This window comes from Mustelus asterias, chromosome 18 (assembly GCF_964213995.1).
Source record: "Mustelus asterias chromosome 18, sMusAst1.hap1.1, whole genome shotgun sequence".
NCBI lineage: Eukaryota > Metazoa > Chordata > Chondrichthyes > Carcharhiniformes > Triakidae > Mustelus > Mustelus asterias.
In genome coordinates, this window is record NC_135818.1 from 10,901,273 (window position 1) to 10,924,330 (window position 23,058).

General features: G+C 43.7%; 1 protein-coding gene across 3 annotated transcripts in view; it reads left to right on the forward strand.

Annotated features, from left to right (window-relative positions):
- LOC144506941 (serine/arginine-rich splicing factor 5-like) overlaps positions 1 to 20,459 on the forward strand; it is a 43,072-nt gene extending 22,613 nt beyond the window's left edge. For all 3 annotated transcript variants that reach the window (XM_078233348.1, XM_078233349.1, XM_078233347.1), the window contains 3 exons: positions 6,330 to 6,400; positions 18,596 to 18,703; positions 19,864 to 20,459. In XM_078233348.1, coding sequence (XP_078089474.1) covers positions 6,330 to 6,400; positions 18,596 to 18,703; positions 19,864 to 20,110 — 426 coding nt within the window. In that variant the 3' untranslated portion in view covers positions 20,111 to 20,459. The remainder of the gene's footprint in view (positions 1 to 6,329; positions 6,401 to 18,595; positions 18,704 to 19,863) is intronic.
- The last annotated feature ends 2,599 nt before the right edge of the window (positions 20,460 to 23,058 follow it).

Genomic DNA, 23,058 nt, shown 5'->3' on the forward strand with positions numbered 1-23,058 from the left:
CAAAATGCTGACTGAATATCGCGAGTCTCAGTTTGCCTCTGGAAGTGGAGACAAGGCATACAGCACCTAAGATTGCAAAACACAAGACGCACATGGTAAAAAGATACTTTTTTGGCAAAGTAATGTGGTGAGTCAGCAAAAGTTACTGATGGGCCCTGTTACACATTTAACTAAGAATTTGTGGAGTATGGTGGGAATTACACATTGCGTAATTACACTCAGTATCTTAATTAAAAACTTGGGATAGTCCCACTTGGTTCTCATCAAGTGGCTAAGCAGGGTGCTATTAAAAATTGGATGGAATAAATTAATTAGTTTTTAATGGTGAGAATTGCCTTGTTTCGGATTTAAAGCATATATAGTGCACTGAAGAAAAATGAATGATGATCTTAACATCTTTGTTTGGCATAGTGAATTGTTCTGTGGCAACACGTAGAAAATCACTTGTGCAAGTGTTCTGGTTTCAATGAATGGCAGTCTTTTGAATGCATGCTTAATAATATGCACATGGTAACCCTAAAAAAACAATCTGTTGATTTATTTTGGATTAGCCCAGAACAATTTTGTTGCTATGACATGAAGAAATGCTTTTACCGTGTTCCAACATTCTTGAGCATTTTAGCACAGTATTTAGATAATGTACCCTTCATCCACATTGATATCTCCTCAGTTGGTAAGTTGCTTTGACTGATGTTCTTTGATCCTGAACTCCCCATGATCTGACCCACTTGCTTTTGTGCAACAGAATGCATTTTTAGTGGCTAGTCTTTTCTGTAGATAATGTGCAGCATTGGTTTGAAATCCCTTTTCTTATGATCATAGAATCATAGATCTTATGTGGAATGTGATTATTTTTTGGGCGGCACAGTGGTTAGCGCCACTGCCTCACAGCGCCACGGACCCAGGGTTCGATTCCCGGCTTGGGTCACCAGCTATGCTGAGTCTGCACTTTCTCCCCATGTCTGCGTGGGTTTCCCCTGGGTGCTCCAGTTTCCTCCCACATTGGCGGGCGGCATGGTGGCACAATGGTTAGCACTGCTGTCTCACAGCACCAGGGAGCCGGGTTCGATTCACAGCTTGGGTCACTGTCTGTGGAGTTTGCTTTCTCCCCGTGTCTGCATGGGTTTCTTCCGGGTGCTCCGGTTTAGAACATAAGAACTAGGAGCAAGAGTAGGCCATCTGGCCCCTCGAGCCTGCTCTGCCATTCAATAAGATCATGGCTGATCTTTTCGTGGACTCAGTTCCACTTACCCGCCCACTCACCATAACCCTTAATTCCTTTACTGTTCAAAAATTTATCTTTCTTGCCTTAATAACATGCAATGAGGTAGCCTCAACTGCTTCACTGGGCAGGGAATTCCACAGATTCATAAACCTTTGTGTGAAGAAGTTCCTCCTCAACTCAGTCCTAAGTCTGCTTCCCCTTATTTTGAGGTCATGCCCCCTAGTTCTAGTTTCACCTGCCAGTGGAAACAACTTCCCTGCTTCTATCTTATCTGTCCCCTTCATAATCTTATATGTTTCTATAAGATCTCCCCTCATTCTTCTGAATTCCAATGAGTATAGCCCCAGTCTACTCAGTCTCTCCTCATAAGCCAATCCCCTCAACTCCGGAATCAATCTAGTGAATCTCCTCTGCACCCACTCCAGTGCCAGTATATCCTTTCTCAAGTAAGGAGACCAAAACTGCACATAGTACTCCAGGTGTGGCCTCATCAGCACCTTATACAGCTGCAACATAACCTCGCTGTTTTTAAACTCCATCCCTCTCGCAATGAAGGACAAAATTACATTTGCTGCCTTAATTACCTGCTGCACCTGCAAACCAACTCCTGTGATTCTTGCACAAGGACACCCAGGTCCCTCTGCACAGCAGCATGCTGCAATTTTTTACCATTTAAATAATAGTCCATTTTGCTGTTATTCCTACCAAAATGGATGACCTCACATTTACCAACATTGTACTCCATCTGCCAGACCTTTGCCTATTCACTTAGACTATCTATATCCCTTTGCAGACTTTCAGCATCCTCTGCACACTTTGCTCTGCCACTCACCTTAGTGTCATCTGCAGCATGGTGGCACATGGTTTCCTCCCACAATCCAAAGATATGCGGGTTAGGTTGATTGGCCATGGTAAATTGCCCCTTAGTGTCAGGGGGATTAGCAGGGTAAATACGTGGGGCTACGGGGATAGGGCCTGGGTGAGATTGTGGTCGGTGCAGACTCAATGGGCCGAATGGCCTCCTTCTGCACTATAGGGATTCTATGGATTCTATGTGCTAGTTAGGTGCATTGGCCATGCTAAATTCTCCCTCAGTGTACCCGAACAGGCGCCGGAGTGTGGCAACTAGGGGATTTTCACAGTAACTTCATTGCAGTGTTAATGTGAGCCTACTTGTGACACTAATAAATGGACTTAAAACTTAATCTTTCGGAGACCTTTTGTACAGCTATTGCACATACTGCAGAGGTCTTTTGTTGGCCATGTTGCTTGTTTGACCTTAGTTCATGTCAACGTTGCCAAATGTTATTTGGAAACTCTAAACAAATCTCCATCCTTCAGGTATTTTTTTCTAAACAGCATGCATTTAGGAAAACTGGGATTTAGAGACGGATATATCCCGAATGTGTGAAATTGGGACTAGCAGTAAGAGTGCCTGGGGTAGATTTAATTTTGTGTAGGACTTCACATGAATCTTTAAAATACATAGCTCTGGACTCATTGGGGAGGGGGCTGGTCCAACGCCAGAAAAATACCAGCGTGTTTGGGAAATGGCCCCTCAGGGGCCTTAATTAGCTGTCCACTTCCAGCGGGTTGCGAATTCCTTTGAGAGCCACCACTGGAAAACAGGCCAAGCGTGGGACAGGGTCAGTGAGCAGCCCTGACATGCAACTGTCGGCACGGTGGCACAGTGGTTAACACTGCTGCCTCACAGCTCCAGGGATCCAGGTTCAGTTCCGGCCTTGGGTCATCATCTATGTGGAGTTTGCACATTCTCCCCGTGTCTGCGTGGGTTTCCTCCGGGTGCTCCGGTTTCCTCCCACTGTCCAAAGATGTGCAGGTTAGATGGATTGGACATAGTAAAGAAAATGCCCCTTAGTGTCCCAAGATGTGCAGGTTAGATGGAATTAGCAACGGTAAAATGTGTGGGGTTACAGGGATAGGGTGGGGGAGGGGGCCGGGGTAAGATACTCTGTCAGAGAGTTTGTGCAGACTCGATAGGCCGAATGGCTTCTCCTGCACTGCAGGGAATCTATGAATCATCGGAACCCTACAGTACAGAAAGAGGCCATTCGGCCCATCGAGTCTGCACCGACCACAATCCCACCAAGGCCCTACCCCCATATCCCTACACATGATCCTATCTGTATTACACACACACACTCCAAAGCTATTCCACCCAAGATGCCTCTGTCTTATCTGGTATTATTTTGGCTTATGAGTCAGATGATTATATTTTCAACTCTACTCCAGGGTGAATTCATAATCTGGCTAAGATTCAAGTCCAACACTGAGAAAGTTGCAATATCACGGCTACCATAAATCAGATCAGGTGCAAAATTGAGACCCTGCCTCTTCATGTAGATGCTAAAGATCCTTTTACTTGACCAATATTGCTTACTCGGTCAAGAGGACTAACTGCTCCTTAATCCAATTTACTATTTGTGTGGCTTTGCAAATTGATGCCTGCATGTGGATAGTGACTACACATATATAGTAATTAATTAATTGAGAAGTGTTTTAGGATGTCCATAGATTTAATAAGATGTTGGTTAAATCCAAGTTCTCATTACAGGATTTGGTCTCTGGGTGGGATGTCCGGTAGAGACAGAAGTGGGAAAGGTCTCTGGAAAGGTAGTGTGAAATGGCACCATAAAATTCTCCACGATAACATCCAGGGAATCACTGAACCTGCCATTCGCCGCCTCGCTCGTCGTGGGGGCGTCAAGCGCATTTCCGACCCCATTTACAAGGAAACCCACAGGGTTCTCTGGGTTTTCCTGGAAAATATCATCAGGGACTCAGGCCACCCACAACAAACACAAGAGTGTTACTGCCATGGATGTTGTCTATGCTCTGAAACACCAAGGGTGAGCCCTCTATGGGTTCGGTGGTTGAGAATTGTTAAAAAAAGCATTTTTTTCTCTTGCGTGTGGTTTCTAGACAGTGTCACGATGTTGCAGTAATGACGCCAAAAAAGTTTCAAGTTTCAGTTTACAAAGCAATGAATCAGCCACTATTTCCAGACCCCTGTGTTTGGGAACAAGCTGTTCAAAATTCAATTTTTATAGTAGTTTAGCATCCAGAGTGATATTAATTAATTTATTTTTGAGCGATATCTTGCATTTCTTTTGTTCCACATGTCCACACCATCACAAAGCCCACTTATTTCCCTAACATAAGCTGGCTTTGCCCCTGCCATTGTTGTCATTCAGCTGAAATCACATAGTTGTTCTATCTCTGGGCTTGATTATTCTGATGCATTCCTGGTCTGTCTGCTACTTTCAACTCTCTGTAAACTTGAGTTCATCTATTACTCTGCCACTCGTGTCCTAATTCATATCAAGACCCATTCATCTGCCACCCATGCGCTTGGTACATTTTGATTTTAAAATTTTCATCCTTATTTTCAAAGCCCTCTGTGACCTTGCCCCTCCTTATCTCTGTAATCTCCACCAACCCAAAACCCTCTCCAATAGCTCTGCTCATCTAATCCCGGCCTCTTGAGTTATCTACCATTGGTGGCCTTGGTTGCCCAGATCCCTAGGTCAGGAATTCCCTCCCTAAACCCTCCCTGCCTCCTTAACTTGTTTTCCTCCTTTAAGACACTGCTTAAAAACTAATCTCTTTGACTAGCTTTTGTTCGTGTGACCTAATATCTCTATTGTGTGGCATCATTTTATTTTATAATTTTCCTGTAAAGCACCTTGGGATGGTTTATTACATTAAAGGCACTACATAAATATAAATTGTTCTTGAAGTTGTTGTTGCTGCGTGGGCTGAGTTTAAATCTGACTCTACAATTGTGCACAAACCGTTAAAGATTACAAGCTTAGCTATAATAGAAACGTAACTTGTTGGACATAGCCAGCAGATCAGGCAGCATCTGTGGAGGGAGAAACACAGTTAATGGGCGGGATTTCAAGGCCTCGCTCGGGTGTGATCGTAAAATCCCGCCTGAGGCCAACGAAGATTTCCGTTCTGGGAACCTCGCCTGACCCGGAATGGGAGAGGGCGAGATGGTAGGGTCTCGTTGAATGTTTCAGCTTGATGACTTTTCATCAGAACTCACCTATATGCTTAGCCAACTGTTGTTCTCCTCCCAAGCATGTGTGAATTCCCGTTTTTTAACTGGCTATTGTTTAAGTAGTCACTTGGTTTCTTTTGAGGATCGGTTTTCCCTTTTTTATATATGTGATCAGATAATCTAGTTGACTTTGTGTATGGTCTCCTTCATTTGTTTGCAGGTTGCAAGTGTTTATAACACCAATGGAAGCTCTGGCTTGGCTAATTTGACTGCAGGCTGATGTGCATAATGTATTTAATATTCAAATTTAATGAGGGTCCGAGAAACGAGGAGTGTATTGGCGGCAGCCTTTATCAGGATAACCTTTTCTGCGTGGTTCTTGTCAACCAGGTAGCCTACCCTTATCTCAAAGGGTTTTTGCTTCTGACTGGAGTAATAGGATTTCATTAGTGGGTTGCTTGGAGGATCAGTGTAAGAAAAGGGAAGCCAATACCGCCAATGAATTGTAGCGGTTTCCATTTCCATGAGGGAAAATGTGGATGCAGAATCTAGCCCGAAATGCACAAGATCATCAGCTAAGTATTGAAGAGTGGCTCTCCGGTAAGGCAGCACAAGTGCTTGGGTGATATCTGCTAAGGCTTATAAGGTGACTTGCCTAGGGCTAAAATGAAAAAAAGTAATTACATCATACTTTTAGTTTCTTCTCGTATATTTCAGAAATTAACTTACAAGGTTGGTGCTAGTGGGTGAAATTTCTTTCACTCTGCCTCATCCAGAGTCAACCAAATTCCATTTAAATGCTTTATTTTTAAAATAATGGTACTGTGGTGCAATTACGACCAATAAATAAACAAAATGTCCTTTGTAAAAATATATATTTATGCGTACTGTATAATGATTCGAGTAGCAATTTTTGAAACCAGCGTATTTTCTTAAATTCTAAATATTTTGAAAATTCATCCATGTCACTGGAAACTTTAAAACGTCTGAATCATGTTTAATACATTTTGTTGCGTTTTCTGTGAATATCGAAGTGTACACTGTTACTTTAATAAATATTGTCCTTGTTGTACATAGGATTTGAAAGACTTGATGAGACAGGCCGGAGAGGTTACATTTGTGGATGCGCACCGAAACAAGAATGAAGGGTAAGTTGAGTTTACTCGGAATAAGTGGCAGCAAGAGATGCATTGTTATCTTTTCACGTGTCCCTTCCTAATGTTTCACACGTCATAGCTCTTTCATTACTTAATGAGACGGGCATTTTGAAGGGAAGTTGGACAGGAAGTCACCATGAAAAGGAATGGAAGGATACGTTGATAGCGTGGGATCAAGTGAAGTTGGAGAAGGGTCAGGTGGAGGATAAATACTGGCATTGACTATCTCTGTCTGGGCAGTAATCTATTTGATTAATGTTATATTTAAAATAGTTCAGCCAGAACTTCTACAAGTGTCTGGCTATTTCGAACAGTCTACTGGCAATAAGATTTTAATATAATGCAATTATTTAGGATTACTGCGCGAGATAGTTTCATCTTTTCCAATCCATTTTTTAATGCAAAGATGCCCTGGGGTCCCAAAATGATCAGCTGAAAGCAAAGTGGGCTGGCATGGCTGTGTAGCTGCGGTTTAGTAAAACACGAACTGATATGCGGGAGCTTTTGTATTAATTTAAGATATTGAATTTAGGTGATTTATGCAGCATTTCTTAGTACAAAGCTTTGAAGTGTTTATCTGACTTACTGCAGAAATAGACAAAGATTGTGACGTACAGTCTTAGTAACATCTTTACAACCAGCTGATGAGTATAACCTTGAAAAACTATGTGTTATACTATGTAATAGATTATCATGGCGAGGTTGAGATGATTATGGTTAAAACTTTGTAACAGTCTACTCTTTGAAGATTTATCTTCTTCAAAATGTAGTTTACTGTTTCCCTTAAAATACTTGAGCAGTTTTTAAAAAGCTCTATTAATCTGTCAGGCCTAAGATCCATCGTGTCATTTTCAAACAAAATACTGTACGGCCTTGTCCTGGCCTGCAATTCAACTATATCCACCCAAGTGGTCCCTCTGAAATCTCAAAGACTAAGAAGATTCACAATACAAAAAAACAAAGAACAAAAAAATTACACCAGAGGAACAGGCCCGTCAGCCCTCTAAGCCTGCACCAACCATGCTGCCCGACTGAACTAAAGCCCCTGACCCTTCCGGGGACCATATCCCTCTATGGGACCATATTCCTGCGCTTTAGGGGAATAGGAGGACAGTGAATAAAGGATGTATTTTGATAATGAAGAAAAGATTATTATATTAGTCCTGTCTTGGGCTATTTCCTTAACCTTATTTAATTTTAAATGTTAAAAAGGAAAGGAGCATGGAAGTATAATAACGTTCCATGGCAAAAAAGATGATTTGATTTGATTTATTATTGTCACATGATATTAGTATACAGTGAAAAGTATTGTTTCTGGCGTGCTACACAGACAAAGCATACCGTTCATAGAGAAGGAAAGGAGAGAGTGCAGAATGTAGCGTTACAGTCATAGCTAGGGTGTAGAGAAAGATCAACTTAATGCGAGGTAGGTCCATTCAAAAGTCTGATGGCAGCAGGGAAGAAGCTGTTTTTGAATCGGTTGGTACGTGATCTCAGACTTTTGTATCTTTTTCAAGGCAGCAGGAAATACAGTTAAAGTCAGTGGATGGGAGGCTGGTTTGAGTGATGGATTGGGCTTCATTCACGACCCTTTGTAGTTTCTCGTGGTCTTGAACAGAGCAGGAGCCACACCAAGCTGTGATACAACCAGAAAGAATGCTTTCTTGGTGCATCTGTAGAAGTTGGCGAGACTCCTATTTATTGACTACAGCTCAGCCTTCAACACTATTATTCCCACAAAACTCATCTCCAAACTCCGTGGCCTGGGCCTCGGCACCTCCCTCTGCTACTGGAACCTGAACTTCCTAACTCACAGACCACAATCAGTAAGGATAGGCAACAACACCTTCTCCATGATCATTATCAACACCGGTGCCCCACAAGTCTGTGTTCTCAGCCCCCTACTATACTTCTTGTACACCTATGACTACGGCCAAATTCCCCTCCAATTTGATTTTCAAGTTTGCTGACGACACCACCGTAGTGGGTCGGATCTCAAACAATGACGAGACAGAGTACAGGAATGAGATAGAGAATCTGCTGAACTGGTGCGGCAACAATAATCTCTCCCTCAATGTCAACAAAACGAAGGAGATTGTCATCAACTTCAGGAAGCGTAAAGGAGAACATGCTCCTGTCTACATCAATGGGGACGAAGTAGAAAGAATTTCCTTAGTCTCCTGAGAAAGTAGAGGCGTTGTGGGCTTTCTTAACTATAACGTCCGCATGAAGGGACCAGGATAGGTTGTTGGTGATCTGAACACCTAAAAACCTGAAGCTCTCAACCATTTCTACTTCATCCCCATTGATGTAGACAGGGGCAGGTTCTCCTCTCCCTCCAGATTGAGGGAGAGGGTGCATATTCTCATTCACGTTGGCTGTAGGAATTCTAATGAGCCATAAGTACAAAATAGGAGCACAAGTAAACCATCAAGCCTGCTCCATTGTTCAATAAAATCAAGGCTGATCTGTTGGCATTGAGTTCCACATTCCTCATCTACCCGATCACCTTAGATTCTTGTTAGCTAGGGGAATCTATCTGTCTCTGCCTTAAGAATATTCAGTGATCTCGCATCCACTGTTTTCAGAGGCAGAGAGTTCCAAAGCTGCACAACCCCCTGAGAGAAAATAATTCTCCTCATCTCTCTCCTATAAGTGCATCCCCTAATTTTAAATCAGTGCTTCCTAGTTCTGGGCTCACCCACAAGAGGAAGTATCCTTTCCACATCCACCTTGTCAATCAAGTCACCCCTCGCTCTTCTAATCACTTGTGGAAACAAGCCCAGCCTTTTCAACATATCCTCATAAGACAACCCACTCATTCCAGGTTACCATCTAGTAAACCTCCTCTGAACCGCCTCCTTCCTTACATCCTTCCTTAAATAAGGAGATCAAAACTTCACACAGGTTATTGGCTCTTTGCAAACAACTCACTCTCTTTTCTATTCGTACCATGAAAGTTGTCAGATCAACAGGACAATAGTATTGGGTGATTTTAAAACAGAATAACAGTGATGAACGTGGAAGATTCTTTTTAGAATGCATCCAGGATTATGTCCTAGATCAGTAATTTTCTAGTCCAACAAGGTAAAGAAGCATTGCTTGCGCAATGTTGGCAAGTGGAGTGGGGAAAATAACTGATGTAAACGTATGGCAGTTCGGCAGAAAAGTTAGCACACAGGTTGATAGATCAATAGTGCAAACTTTTCAAAAATTAGCTGGATAAAGTATAAACTAAGCATATTTGTGCAGAGCTCAAAGGGTGCGCATCAAACAATGGACTTCCTTGGATAAAATAAGATGATGAAATTAAACTTAGAAAGGAGGCATGTGATAAAGTTAGGACAAAAGTACAGGGAATACCCAGACTTAGACACAACCGGTTCCTGAAAACCATGGCGTCAGTTGAAACTGGTTTTCCCAAGGGAGCAATGTTATAAATAGGGGGTTGGTTAGAATCATAGAATCCCTACAATGCAGAAGGAGGCCATTCGGCCCATCGAGTCCGAATCGACCACAATCCCACCCAGGCCCTATCCCCGTAATTCCACATATTTACCCCGCTAATCCCTCTAACCTACATATCCTGGATCCTGGGACACTAAGGGGCAATTTAGCACGGCCAATCCACCTAACCCGCACATCTTTGGACTGTGGGAGGAAACCGGAGCACCCGGAGGTAACCCAAGCAGACACGGGGAGAACTCTACACAGACAGTGACCCAAGCCGGGAATCGAACCCAGGTCCCTGGAGCTCTGAGGCAGCAGTGCTAACCACTGTGCCACCTTGCCGCCCCTGAACCAAGGTGCGATTCCCTATTTTCACTGAATAGTGAAAAGTTTGTGAGATCTTGCTTCAGTATAATTGCCTTAGAGTAGTGTATTTCCCAAGATATAATAGTGCTAGTATTCTGTACTGTACCTGGGAAGCAATTTGCCCTTCATGAGGTTGTGAAAGACACAACACAGAGGAACAAAAGAGTTGGTAGAGATCAATTGTTCACTGACATAGTGTCATAAAGTCAAAACTGGCATTGTAAATTCGAAACAGTGTCAATTTACATTATCATTGTAAGTGCTGCTCGTCATAACTGCAACAAGGACAGTCTGTACTGAGAAAACTATTAAGAATATAGAAGATGTAAGCAAGGTAAAAGGGGAGATTAGCAAGCCTAAAAGAGAATAGGAAAACAAAAGCAGTAATATGAAAGGAAATGGTAGGGGCTTGTGTAAGCACATGAAAAGTAACAGTAACTAGAGATTGCATTGTTCATGCGTGGAAGACAATCTAATTGTGGAGGGGTAAGATATGATAGCGGCATTAAATAAATATTTGCATCAAGTTTTACAAAAGATGGTACAGGTTGGCATAGTGGTTAGCACTGCTGCCTCACAGTGCCAGGGACCCGGGTTGAATTCCGGCCTTGGGTTTCTGTCTATGTTGAGTTTGCACATTCTTCCCGTGTCTGCGTGGGTTTCCTTCGGGTGCTCCGGTTTCTTCCCACAGTCCAAAGATGTGCAGGTTAGGTGGATTGGCCATGCTAAATTCACCCTAGTGTCAGGGGGATTAGCAGGGTCAATGTGTGGGGTTACGGGAATAGGACCTGGGTGGGATTGTGGTCGGTGCAGACTCGATGGAGCAAATGGCCGCCTCCTGCACTGTAAGGTTTCTATGACGTGGAGTTGCCAGCGTTGGGCACAGTAAGTAGTCTCACTACACCAGGTTAAAGTCCTACAGGTTTATTTGGTAGCACGAGCCTTTGGAGCCCTGCTCCTTCAGGTGAGTGCAGGATTTGTTTCACAAACAAGGCATATATAGACACAAACTCAATTACAAGATAATGGTTGGAATGCGAGTCTTGACAGGTAATCAAATCTTTACAGGTGCAGACAATGCGAGTGGAGAGGGTTAAGCACAGGTTAAAGAGGTGTGAATTGTCTCAAGCCAGGACAGTTAGTGAGATTTTCCAAGCCCAGACAAGTCGTGGGGGTTACAGATCGTGTGACATGAACCCAAGATCCCAGTTGAGACCGTCCTTATGTGTGCGGAACTTGGCTGTCGGTTTCTGCGCGACGATTCTGCGTTGCCTTGTGTTGCCGTGTGTCTTGAAGGCCGCCTTGGAAAATGCTTACCCGAAGATCAGAGGCTGAATGCCCTTGACTGCTGAAGTGTTCCACGACAGGAAGGGAACACTCCTGCCTGGTGATTGTCGAGCAGTGTCCATTCATCCGTTGTCGTGGCGTCTGCATGGTCTCACCAATGTACCATGCCTCGGGACATCCTTTCTTGCAGCATAGACAACATTGGCCAAGTTGCAAGAGTATGTACCGTGTACCTAGTGGATGGTGTTCTCACATGAGATGATGGCATTCGTGTCGATGATCCTGCACGTCTTACAGAGGTTGCGGTGGCAGGATTGTGTGATGTCATGGTCACTGTTCTCCTGAAGGCTGGGTAGTTTGCTGCATACAATGATCTGTTTGAGGTTGCGTGGTTGTTTGGAGGCAAGTAGTGTGGGGATGGCTTTGGCGAGATGTTCGTCTTCATTGATTAATGTTGAAGGCTCCGGAGAAGATGTCGTAGCCGTGTCCCGTGTTTGTCTTCTGAGGAGGTCGGTGTGGTTTTTCGCTGTGGCGTGTCAGAACTGTCGATCGATGAGTCGAGCGCCATATCCTGTTCTTACAAGGGCATCTTTCTGCGTCTGTAGGTGTCTGTTGAGATCCTCCTCATCTGAGCAGATCCTGTGTATACGGAGAGCTTGTCCGTAGGGGGTGGCTTCTTTAACGTGTTTAGGGTGGAAGCTGGAGAAGTGGAGCGTCGTGAGGTTATCCATGGGCTTGCGGTACAGTGAAGTGCTGAGGTGACCGTCCTTGATGGAGATGAGTGCAACCGATTCTGGAGAATAGACCATGATGAGTCTGATGGTGGGGTGAAACTTGTTGATGTCATCATATAGTTGTTTCAGTGATTGTTCGCCATGAGTCCAAAGGAAGAAAATGTCATCGATGTATCTAGTGCATAGTCAGTTGAAAGTCTTTTGCAGTGAAGAAGTCTTGTTCGAACCTGTGCATGAAGATGTTGGCATATTGAGGTGCGAATTTGGTCCCCATGGCTGTTCCATGTGTCTGGATGAAGAACTGGTTGTTGAAGGTGAAGACATTGTGGTCCAGGATGAAGCGAATGAGTTGTAGAATTAGGTCTGGAGATTGGCAGTTGTTGGCGTTGAATACGGAGGCAGTTGCAGCAATGCCGTCGTCTTGGGGGATGCTGGTGTAGAGTGCCGAGATATCCATTGTGACGAGGAGTGTTCCTGGTTCAACTGCCCCCAAGGGTGCTGAGTTTACAAGACCCATATTGAACACAGTTTCAGGGATCACTTACTGAGACGCAAGTTATAATATGGAGTTGTTTTCTTTAACTTGTTGGTTGAGTCAGACATTTAATTTGCACCTTATGAACATACAAATTAGGAGCAAGAGTAGGCCACATGGTCCTTTGAACCTGTTCCACTATCCAATAAGATCATGGCTGATCTGATTGTAACCTCAAGTCCACATTCCTGCCTACCCTAATAATCTTTCACCTCCTTACCAAGAATCTACCTACCTCTGCCTTAAAAATATTTAAAGACTCTGTTTCCACTGCCTTTTGAGGAAGAGAGTTCCAAAGACTCTCAACGTTTTGAGAGAGAAAAATTATCTACATCTCTATCTTAAATAAGCAACCCCCTTATTTTTAAATAGTGACCCCTAGTTCTAGATGTTTCCACATCCACCCTTTCAAGTCCCCTCAGGATCTTATATGTTTCCATCAGACCATGTCTTACACTTCTAAACTCCAGCAGGTACAAACCAAGCCTGTCCAACCCTTCCTCATAAGACAACCCACCCATTCCAGGTATTAGCCGAGTAAACCTTCTCTGAACTGCCTCCAACACGGGCGGCATGGTAGCACAGTGGTTAGCACTGCTGCTTCACAGCTCCAGGGTCCTGGGTTCGATTCCCGGCTCGGGTCACTGTCTGTGTGGAGTTTGCACATTCTCCTCGTGTCTGCATGGGTTTCCTCCGGGTGCTCCGGTTTCCTCCCATAGTCCAAAGATGTGCGGGTTAGGTTGATTGGCCAGGTTAAAAATTGCCCCTTAGAATCCTAAAATGCGTAGGTTAGAGGGATTAGCGGGTAAATATGTGGGGGTAGGGCCTGGGTGGGATTGTGGTTGGTGCAGACTCGATGGGTCGAATGGCCTCCTTCTGCACTGTAGGGTTTCTATGATTTCTATGATTCACATTAACATCCTTCCTTAAATAAGGAGACCAATACTGTTCACAGTACTCCAAATGTGGCCTCACCAATGCCCTGTATAACTGAAGCAAAACCTCCCTACTTTTGTAATCAATTCCCCTCACAATAAACCCTATTAGCTTTCCTAATTATTTGCTGCACCTGCCTACTAAGATTTTGTGATTCATACACTAGGACATCCAGATCCCTCTTATTTTGAAGGAGTTAGAGTAATGTTAAAACAAGATTATTTCAATTTAATTGCTGTCATGTTGACTGTTCAGGAATGTTTAGTGATTCTATGAAAAGGTGATCTCTGGCAACAATAAGAAACAGTAAGAAGTCTCACAACACTTGGTTAGAGTCCAACAGGTTTATTTGGAATCACGAGCTTTTGGAGCGCTGCTCCTTCATCAGATTAGTGGAGAGGTAGGTTCAGAAATACGGCATGTATATAGGCAAAGACACAATTGTCACAATTCTTGCGATTGTCTCTTAGCCTATCTATGCCGTGTTTGTGAACCTACCTCTTCACTCACCTGAGCAAGGAGCAGTGCCCCGAAAGCTCGATATTCCAAATAAACCTGTTGGACTTTAACCTGGTGCTGTGAAACTTCTTACTGTTTCCACCCCAATCCAACACCGGCATCTCCACATCAACAGGAAGAAAAAACATGAACTCAGGGCGAACAAAGCACTTGATTGAACACTGTTCAGCATGCCACATATTTCTATTATAAACTTTTTCTGATTGGCTGAGTCATTACAAAATATGCAGGAATGGACAGAGAGGTATTCAGAGCCGGTGACAGCTGAGCCCAGCCCAGCGTCCTGGCGGACACAGGCTTCTCGCATCGTCAGAGCCTCAAGGAAATCGCAAGTGATTAAAGTTTCCATTTTTACTTTGAGTATTATTAATTTCCTGCATTGGTGACACAAATCAATTTACTTTCCGAGAAAGGACTGATAGAATTAGAATTGGGTCACTCTTTTAAAGTTAAGTTAGATTATATATTAGTCACAAGTAGGCTTACATTCACACTGCAATGAAGCTACTGTGAAAATCCCCTAGTCGCCACACTTCAGCACCTGTTCGGGTTACACTGAGGGAGAATTTAGCACGGCCAATACACCTAACCAGCACGTCTTTCGGACTGTGGGAGGAAACCGGAGCACCCGGAGGAAACCCACGCAGACACGGGGAGAACGTGCAAACTCCGCACAGACAGTGACCCAAGCCAGGAATTGACGCTGTGAGGCAGCAGTGCGAACCACCGTGCTGCCCCACTTAGACAACAGTAAATGAGAAGCCGCACATCAGTCCTGTTCTACCTGTTGAGTTTCTGCTGTGAAGTCAAGTGAATTGAGAACAACTGATGACGGAAGAAGGCAAAAGTGGCTCTTCTGGTGACTGAGATGGTAAATGTACTGCTGCCCAGAAAGCACCCAGGTTCAGTCACTCAGCTGTCCTGACTTCACTGATCTCAGTTGAATGGCAATAGCAGAACTGTTGGCTGGAGTGGCTGACCGAATAGTTGAGTGGCCTGCGAAGATTGGTCACTTGGGTGAGATACTGAGCAGCTTGAATTGGTAACTACATGAAGGAAGAGAACAAATGGATTCTTAAAAAAATATTGAACGCACATCTCATAATATATGACTAAATTTGGTTGTGTATTTTACTTTTGACACATTCAGATTGCTTAATTTTAAATAGTTTCTGATTCATCACCACCTTATTCGCTGTTTGACTGAAAGAGCATGTTTCAATTCTAATTCCACCAGTCCATCTGGAACAGTAAATTAATTTGGATTACCAATTCAGGAATCCAAATATATTGCATTAATCAAAGCATCAAGACGCTTTGGGGTAGGTAGCTTCAACAATCACCCATGGGGGTAATTGCTAGTGTTACTCTGTGTTGGCAAGTAAACTTGTGACCAACGGAAATATAATTAATGAATACAAGAACACCTCAGTTGTTTTTAGCTATTTGTGATATTCTTGTTTATTGGATTTGTGTGAAGTACAATAGTGGAAGCTGTTTAGATTTTAAGGTTATCTTGGTGTCTCTCCCCAAGGGGATACAGCTAAATTACCCAAATCCAAACAGCTTAGATGCAAAAAGGTAAGCTAAGGCTTTGGGATTCCAGGATATGAGTGCTGGATATATGAGCACATTTTCTGACATTTAGTAGTGTCTTCCAGCGATAGTTTCCTCATTAGTTGTGTAATGAGATATGCCGTCAGCATAGTGGAAGAATCAACTCAGGTCATATGTTCAAAGCCCCTTTCCTGGTCCTGGGTTTCACACACAGTCAAGAGAAAGAATGATAGAATCCTACAGTGCAGAAGGAGGCCATTCGGCCCATCGAGTCTGCACCAGCCACAATCCCACCCAGGTCTATTCCCATAACCCCATGCATTTACCCCTAGCTAGTCCTCCTGACACTAAGGACCAATTTAGCATGGCTAATCCATCTAACCTGCACATCTTTGGACTGTGGGAGGAAACCGGAGCACCCGAAGGAAACCCACGCAGACACGGGGAGAATGTGCAAACTCCACACAGTCAGTCACCCAAGGCCGGAATTGAACCTGGGTCCCTGGCACTGTGAGGCAGCATGCTAACCACTGTGCCACCATGCTGCCCAGTTTATGGCACGCTGAGAAGCTCTGGGCCATAAAATTTGCTTTCATTATATAACATTCCATAAACTTTACCTGCTTTGGAACTTTGAAGGAAGGTGAAAATGATCAAATCGTCCTTTGCCCTTTCTGAATGGTCACAGAGCTAAAGTTTGCAGACATTGAGATTCTCGGGTAATGATGTGAACCAACAATTGGAGCAGATACTCATCTCCGAACAATACCTCGCAATCATGATCTTAACTGCACGTGTCGGTTCCCAGTACAGTATACCACACGTTAACCCAGAATGCTTAATGATGTGTAAAGCTCTGGGTGTGTCCACCAACGACACTGTTTAATCTGCAAGAATTAAACTGGCAGGGTGGCACAGTGGTTAGCATTGCTGCCTCACAGCGCCAGGGACCCGGGTTCGATTCCCGGCTTGGGTCACCGTCTGTGTGGAATCTGCACATTCTCCTCATGTCTGCGTGGGTTTCCTCCGGGTGCTCCAGTTTCCTCCCACAGTCCGAAAGATGTGCGGGTTAACATGTGCCATGTTAAATTGCCCCTTAGTGTGAGGGGGACTAGCAAGAGTAAATGCATGGGGTTATGGGGATAGGGCCAGGGTGGGATTGTGGTCAGTGCTGACTCGAAGGGCCAAATGGCCTCCTTCTGCACTGTAGGGATTCTATGATTCTAATCAGTGTCACAATAGTTTAGGTGGAACAGACACTGCAAGCCCATACCGTGCATTGTCTTTCAAGCCATTACATCAGATAGAATAGCAGCAACCCATCTCACTTCCATTTTAAGAGCCTCATCCATCTTTATGTGGATCTTTGAACTGGAGTACCATCCCGAATACAATCCAAGATTTGGCCGCATGTTCCCAGGGCTCCCAGCTTCTTGATGGAGCATCTTGTGAAAATCAGTCCAGTCCTGTTATCACAGAGTCTTACAATCACAAAGCCGCAGTTTGTATTGTGCTTTGAGATTGGACTTAGTCTATTCTTTTCTGATTCTCCTCTCTGACTGCATAGCACCTGATATCAGCCTCCAGCAACTCCCAAGTGAGCCACTGTAAAAAAAAAAACAGATGTCAGCCCGATTCCTCTGCGGATATGCTCACTCAAATCCCTCTTCTTGTGGATAAAAGCCACAGCTGTAATCTTGAAATTCTGAGTATCATGTGTGGCGCTACCTAATAACCTCGGGCAACTCCAATGCAGGTTGCTGGGTCCTGTTACAGAATGGATTGAATCGTGAAGTGTAGAGGAAGTATTTTTCCTAAAACATTTGTTTCTTTAAAATGTACTTTTCCAATGTTCTGTCTTCCTTTTTCTTGAAGGAATTAATCCATGTTCTGGTAATGATTGCACAAACATCAAGGTTTGCTCTACTATTTTGCCTAAGTGGCCATTCTTCACTCATGATGTGGATATGCTGGGGTTGGACTGGGGTGGACACAGTAAGAAGTCTCACAACACCAGGTTAAAGTCCAACACCAGGTTTATTTGGAATCATGAGCGCTGCTCCTTCATCAGGTGAGTGGAGGTTAGTTCACAAACACAGCGTATATTGTGATATATATATTATCATAGATATTGTGTCTTTGCCTATATATGCTGTGTTTGTGAACTAACCGCCACTCACCTGATGAAGGAGCAGCGCTCCAAAGGCTCGCAATTCAGAGTAAACCTGTTGGACTTTAACCTGGTGTTGTGAGACTTCTTACTGTGCCCATTCTTCTCTCAGAAATTGAACATCAACAAACACTAAAATTGAACGTTGGCAGACCCTGAAATTGTGGAAGGCATCACATCCCAGCCCTGAGTCCAAAGATGTGTGGGTTAGGTTGATTGGCCAGGTTAAAAAAAATTGCCCCTTAGAATCCTAAAATGCGTAGGTTAGAGGGATTAGCGGGTAAATATGTGGGGGTAGGATCTGGGTGGGATTGTGGTCGGTGCAGACTCGATGGGCCGAATGACCTCCTTCTACACTGTAGGGTTTCTATGATTTCTATGAGCCCACGCTTGCCCAATATCCATTCAGACTCCCAGGTATTCATCAGAATGAGAACCCTTATTGATTGCCTCCACAGTCCCAGGTATCAGCACAGGGTGAGTGCATATTCAACACTGACTGGGGATTGAACTGGGGACCTTCTGTTGAAGCTTTAGTTTATATCAGGCTGTGCACTTCCCAGCTGAGGCAAAATATTGCACGGTTGTCAGTATTACAAGATGTGCATTTCTCAAATGTAACTTTGTTTTAGGGTGGTTGAGTTTGCCTCATCTAGCGATATGAAAAACGCTCTCAACAAGCTGGAGGGTACAGAGATAAATGGTCGAAAAATAAGATTAATTGAAGATCGGAAACGCAGGTAATTGTTACTAATACTGTTAGCATTTGCCCTTTTAATTTACAAAAGTTCTTGCTATTTCCATGTGACATACAAGCAATGTTATAGTGGCCGTGCCTTCAGCTGCCAAGTCCCTAAGCTTCTCCAAACCTTTCCACTGCTCTTCACTTTCCTTTCCTCCTTAAAACCTATCTGTTCGGCCAAGCTTTTGGTCATCCTATATGGCAGAGTGTCCAATTTTGTTTTATGATGCCTCTGCAAAACGCCTTGGGCCGTTTTATTGAGTTAAAGGTGCTACGTAAATACAAATTGTTGTAGCTTCGTCCTAAGGAGATGGGGTAAATCACCGCTCGATCTAATCTTGATATCACACATGTACTTTCCAGTCAGGCTGCTCAGTATTAATGAGGAGCGGGAACTATTGCACATTCCCACTTCCCCCTTCTCCACCATTGCTGCGATCAGCTAAAATCTGTAGGATTTCTTATTTGTTGTGGAGGTTGGTCATTGACTACCCAATGTCTTTATGAGGGACAGGGAAATAATTAAGATCAGTGTTATGGGTGGCACAGTGGTTAGCACTGCAGCCTCACAGCGCTGGGGACCGGGGTTCAATTCCCGGCTTGGGTCACTGTCTGTGCGGAGTCTGCACGTTCTCCCTGTGTCTGCATGGGTTTCCTCGGATGCTCCATTTTCCTCCCACAGTCCAAAAGACGTGCTGGTTAGGTACATTGGCCATGCTAAATTGTCCCTCAGTGTACCCGAACAGGCGCCGGAGTGTGGCGACTAGGGGATTTTCACAGTAACTTCATTGCAGTGTTAATGTAAGCCGACTTGTGACACTAATAAATAAACTAAATTTCAGCGGGTATTTTTTTCAATCTTGGCACAGATTGTCCAATCACTCACCTGATGAAGGGGCAGCGCTCCGAAAGCTCGTGATACCAAATAAACCTGTTGGACTTTAACCTGATGTTGTGAGATCTCTGTGTCCAAATTGCTGGTGGTGTACATGGGAAACTCTGCATTGTATATGCATCACAAATATTATTTAAAAATATTTTAAATAACTTGTATGAGGTGCCTTTTCCACATGAATAAGCATTTAGAAATCAAGTTATTGACCTTGGGTAGCTAAATATTTGAGAATGAAAATCTTGGTAATCGAATTTCACTTCCAGGACCAGAAGCAGATCTCATTCCAGGAGTTCCTCGAGATCTCGCAGTCGGTCACCATCGCCGAGGCGCTCAAAGTCAGCAAGTCGGTCCAGAAGCAGGAGTCCGAGTAAATCCCGTTCTGCCAGCAGATCTCCAGGCAGGAAAGATCAACCATCAAAGAAGGCACATTCAAGATCAAAATCTCCTTCCGAATTGACGCACCGGTCCAGGACGAGGTCCAGGTCGCGTTCGGTGGAAAGTGCCGATTAGACAATGTTTGGGAAAAGCTGTTTTATTCTGTGAACTGATATTTGCCATGTTTTACTTGAGACTGTTTGTGGATGCTTCACTTTGTTCATCTTTTGTTTCCGTTGAGCTGTAAAAGGTGACTTTCTTTCATACACAATAGTCCATTAATGCAAAATAAATTTTCTTGTATTAGAACTGGTTTTAAAGTTCTATGCTGCTTTGGTATTGAACATATAACGGATAGATTGAGCAAACTAATAGCAGAATGTTGTTTGTGAAAAGCTGTTGACACTCTCGAGTTCATATTAGTTTTTCTGTTAATTATAACTGATACTTTTGATTGAAACTAAATAAATATGATTACACAACATTTCATTTGCTTAGACTATTTAATTGCTATTGCCAAGCGAAAGGCTTTGAATTAAATGTTTGCCGTGGCTGCTCAACTGTAACTGTGTGGTGACCTCTGAGCATTTTTAAAGAATCATCTTATTAGAGCATGATTTGACCGTATTTCCATCTTTTTCTTTGTCAGCCTTGGCTCAGTGAGAGCATTTTTGCCTTGGAGTCAGAGGTCATGGATTCGAGTTCCAATCCAGAGACAAACATATAATTTAGGTTGGCACTTCAGTGCTACACTGAGGGTGCATTACACTATAGGTGTGCCCTCTTTGGGATAAGACATCAAATCTGTTCTTTATTATTCTCATCGCAGGTAGGCTTACATTAACACTGCAATGAAGTTACTGTCAAAATCCCAAGTCGCCACACTCCGGCACCTGTTCGGGCACACTAAGGGAGAATTTAGCACGGCCAACGCACCTAACCAGCATGGCTTTCGGACTGTGGGAGGAAACCGGAGCACCCAGAGGAAACCCAGGCAGACAGGGGGAGAACGTGCAGACTCCACACAGACAGTGACCCAAGCCGGGAATCGAACCTGGGTCCCTGGCGCTGTGTGGCAGCAGTGCTAACCACTGTGCCAACATGCCGCCTGTCCTTTCAAGTAGATGCAAAAGATCCCAAGGTATTATTCAAAGATAAATGGGCAACTCCTGGCCAACATTGATCCCTCAAGCAGCTCCTTCAAAACATGTCCTAATCATTTATTTCATTGCTGTTTTGTGGGACCTTGCTGAGTGTATAATGGCTGTGCTATATTTTCTTCATTACAACAATAACTACATTTCAAATATAGCTTCTGCATTGTCTCTGAGTCCTGTTTCCAAATCAGATATTGCCACTATTATTTTTCATGGGTTCTCTGTGTTTGGCCAGAGAGATAGAACCATAGAATCGCTACAGTGCAGAAGGAGGCCGTTCAGCCCATCGAGCCTGCGCTGACTCTCCGAAAGAGAGAAAGAGAAGTGTTGCTGCAATTGTATAGGGTGTTGGTGAGACCACATCTGGAGTATTGTGTCCAGTTTTGGTCTCCTTATTTGAGGAAGGATGTGGTGGCATTGGAGACAGGATCACCAGATTGATTCTGGTGTTGATGAATGTTATAAAGCGGCGGTTGATCCCCCCTTCCTGAGGACTGACACCGAAACCCCCAAAGAGGAATACCTCGCCTTTTAATCTGTAAAAGGTGTGTGAGAAGTGGTGTGACCGGCTCTTACCACTTCTGGTGGTTAAATACAAAATAAATCTCTGACGCACTCTCTAAAATCAACACGTAACAATTTATCTAATTAACAGTGAACAAATTAACTAAACTATTAACAAACCAAATAAATCCCTTCTATTAACTATTCCCGAATAAAACAAGATTCTAATGGAATGCTGTTCAAATAAATACAATTCCCACTCATTAACAAAATAGAATTTAGTCACTCTCTAAATTACAACCAGGTTTTGTGTCCTCTGGAATATTCTGGGCTTTCTCTATTGATTCTTCTGTCTGGAACTTCTTTCTTCCTTGGTATCTAGATGGTACTTTCTCCAAGACATAGATGAAGCTTTGAGAGCCAGCGATTCTCTCTCTCTCTCTCTCTCTCTCTAGAGAGAGAGCTGATAGCTCTGGCAGGTGCAGTTGCTCTCCTCTCTTTGTCCCACTGCCCCCTTCTTTTATACCAGTGATGACATATCAATATTTCCCAAAATAGGATTGGTCCTAGGTTGTCAAAACCATCAGATTTAAATTTAATAGGTTCTTGGTATCTAAGTGCCTGATTCAAATTGAATGGTTAAATTCAAAAGCCTGTTGTCTTGGTAACACTGCTGCTTGGCCTTTCGATACAATGTTTCAGTTTGGGCTCTCTGTGTACTTGCATTTTAAATCTCTGAACACAGAAAAAGCACCACCTTTTAACAGGACCATGCAATGCCGTGATCTGATTGAATGGTGACGCAGGCTTGAAGGACTGAATTTGCCTCCTATTGCTCCTTATTCCTATGTTCCTATGAAAGAACATCTTACCCTTGCCCTATCCCTATAGTCCTGGACATTTACCTTGACTAATCCACCTAATCTGCACATTTTTGGACACTAGGGCAATTTAGCATGGCTAGTCCACCTAACCTGCCCACCTTTGAACTGTGGGATGAAACTGGAGCACCTGGAGGAAGCCCATGCAGACACAGGGAGAGCGTGCAAATTCCACACAGTCACCCAAGGCCAGAATTAAGCCCGGGTCCCTGGTGTTGTGAGGCAGCAGTGCTAGCCACCGTGTCACCTGCATTTCCTTTGGAGGAAAATAGGGCTGTGACAACAATGAGGTGTCAGTTCTTTTTAATTGAAAGCCTACAGTGCAGAAGGAGACCATTCGGCCTATCGAGTCTGCGCCGACCACAATCCCACCCAGGCCCCAGCCCCATAACCCCAAGCATTTACCCTACCCAGTCCCCCTAACACTAAAGGACAATTTAGCATAGCCGATCCACCTAAATCTGCACATCTTTGGACAATCATAAGATTGAGCCTTAATTTTTTGTGTAAATAAATATTACAGAATAATAGAAATATTAAT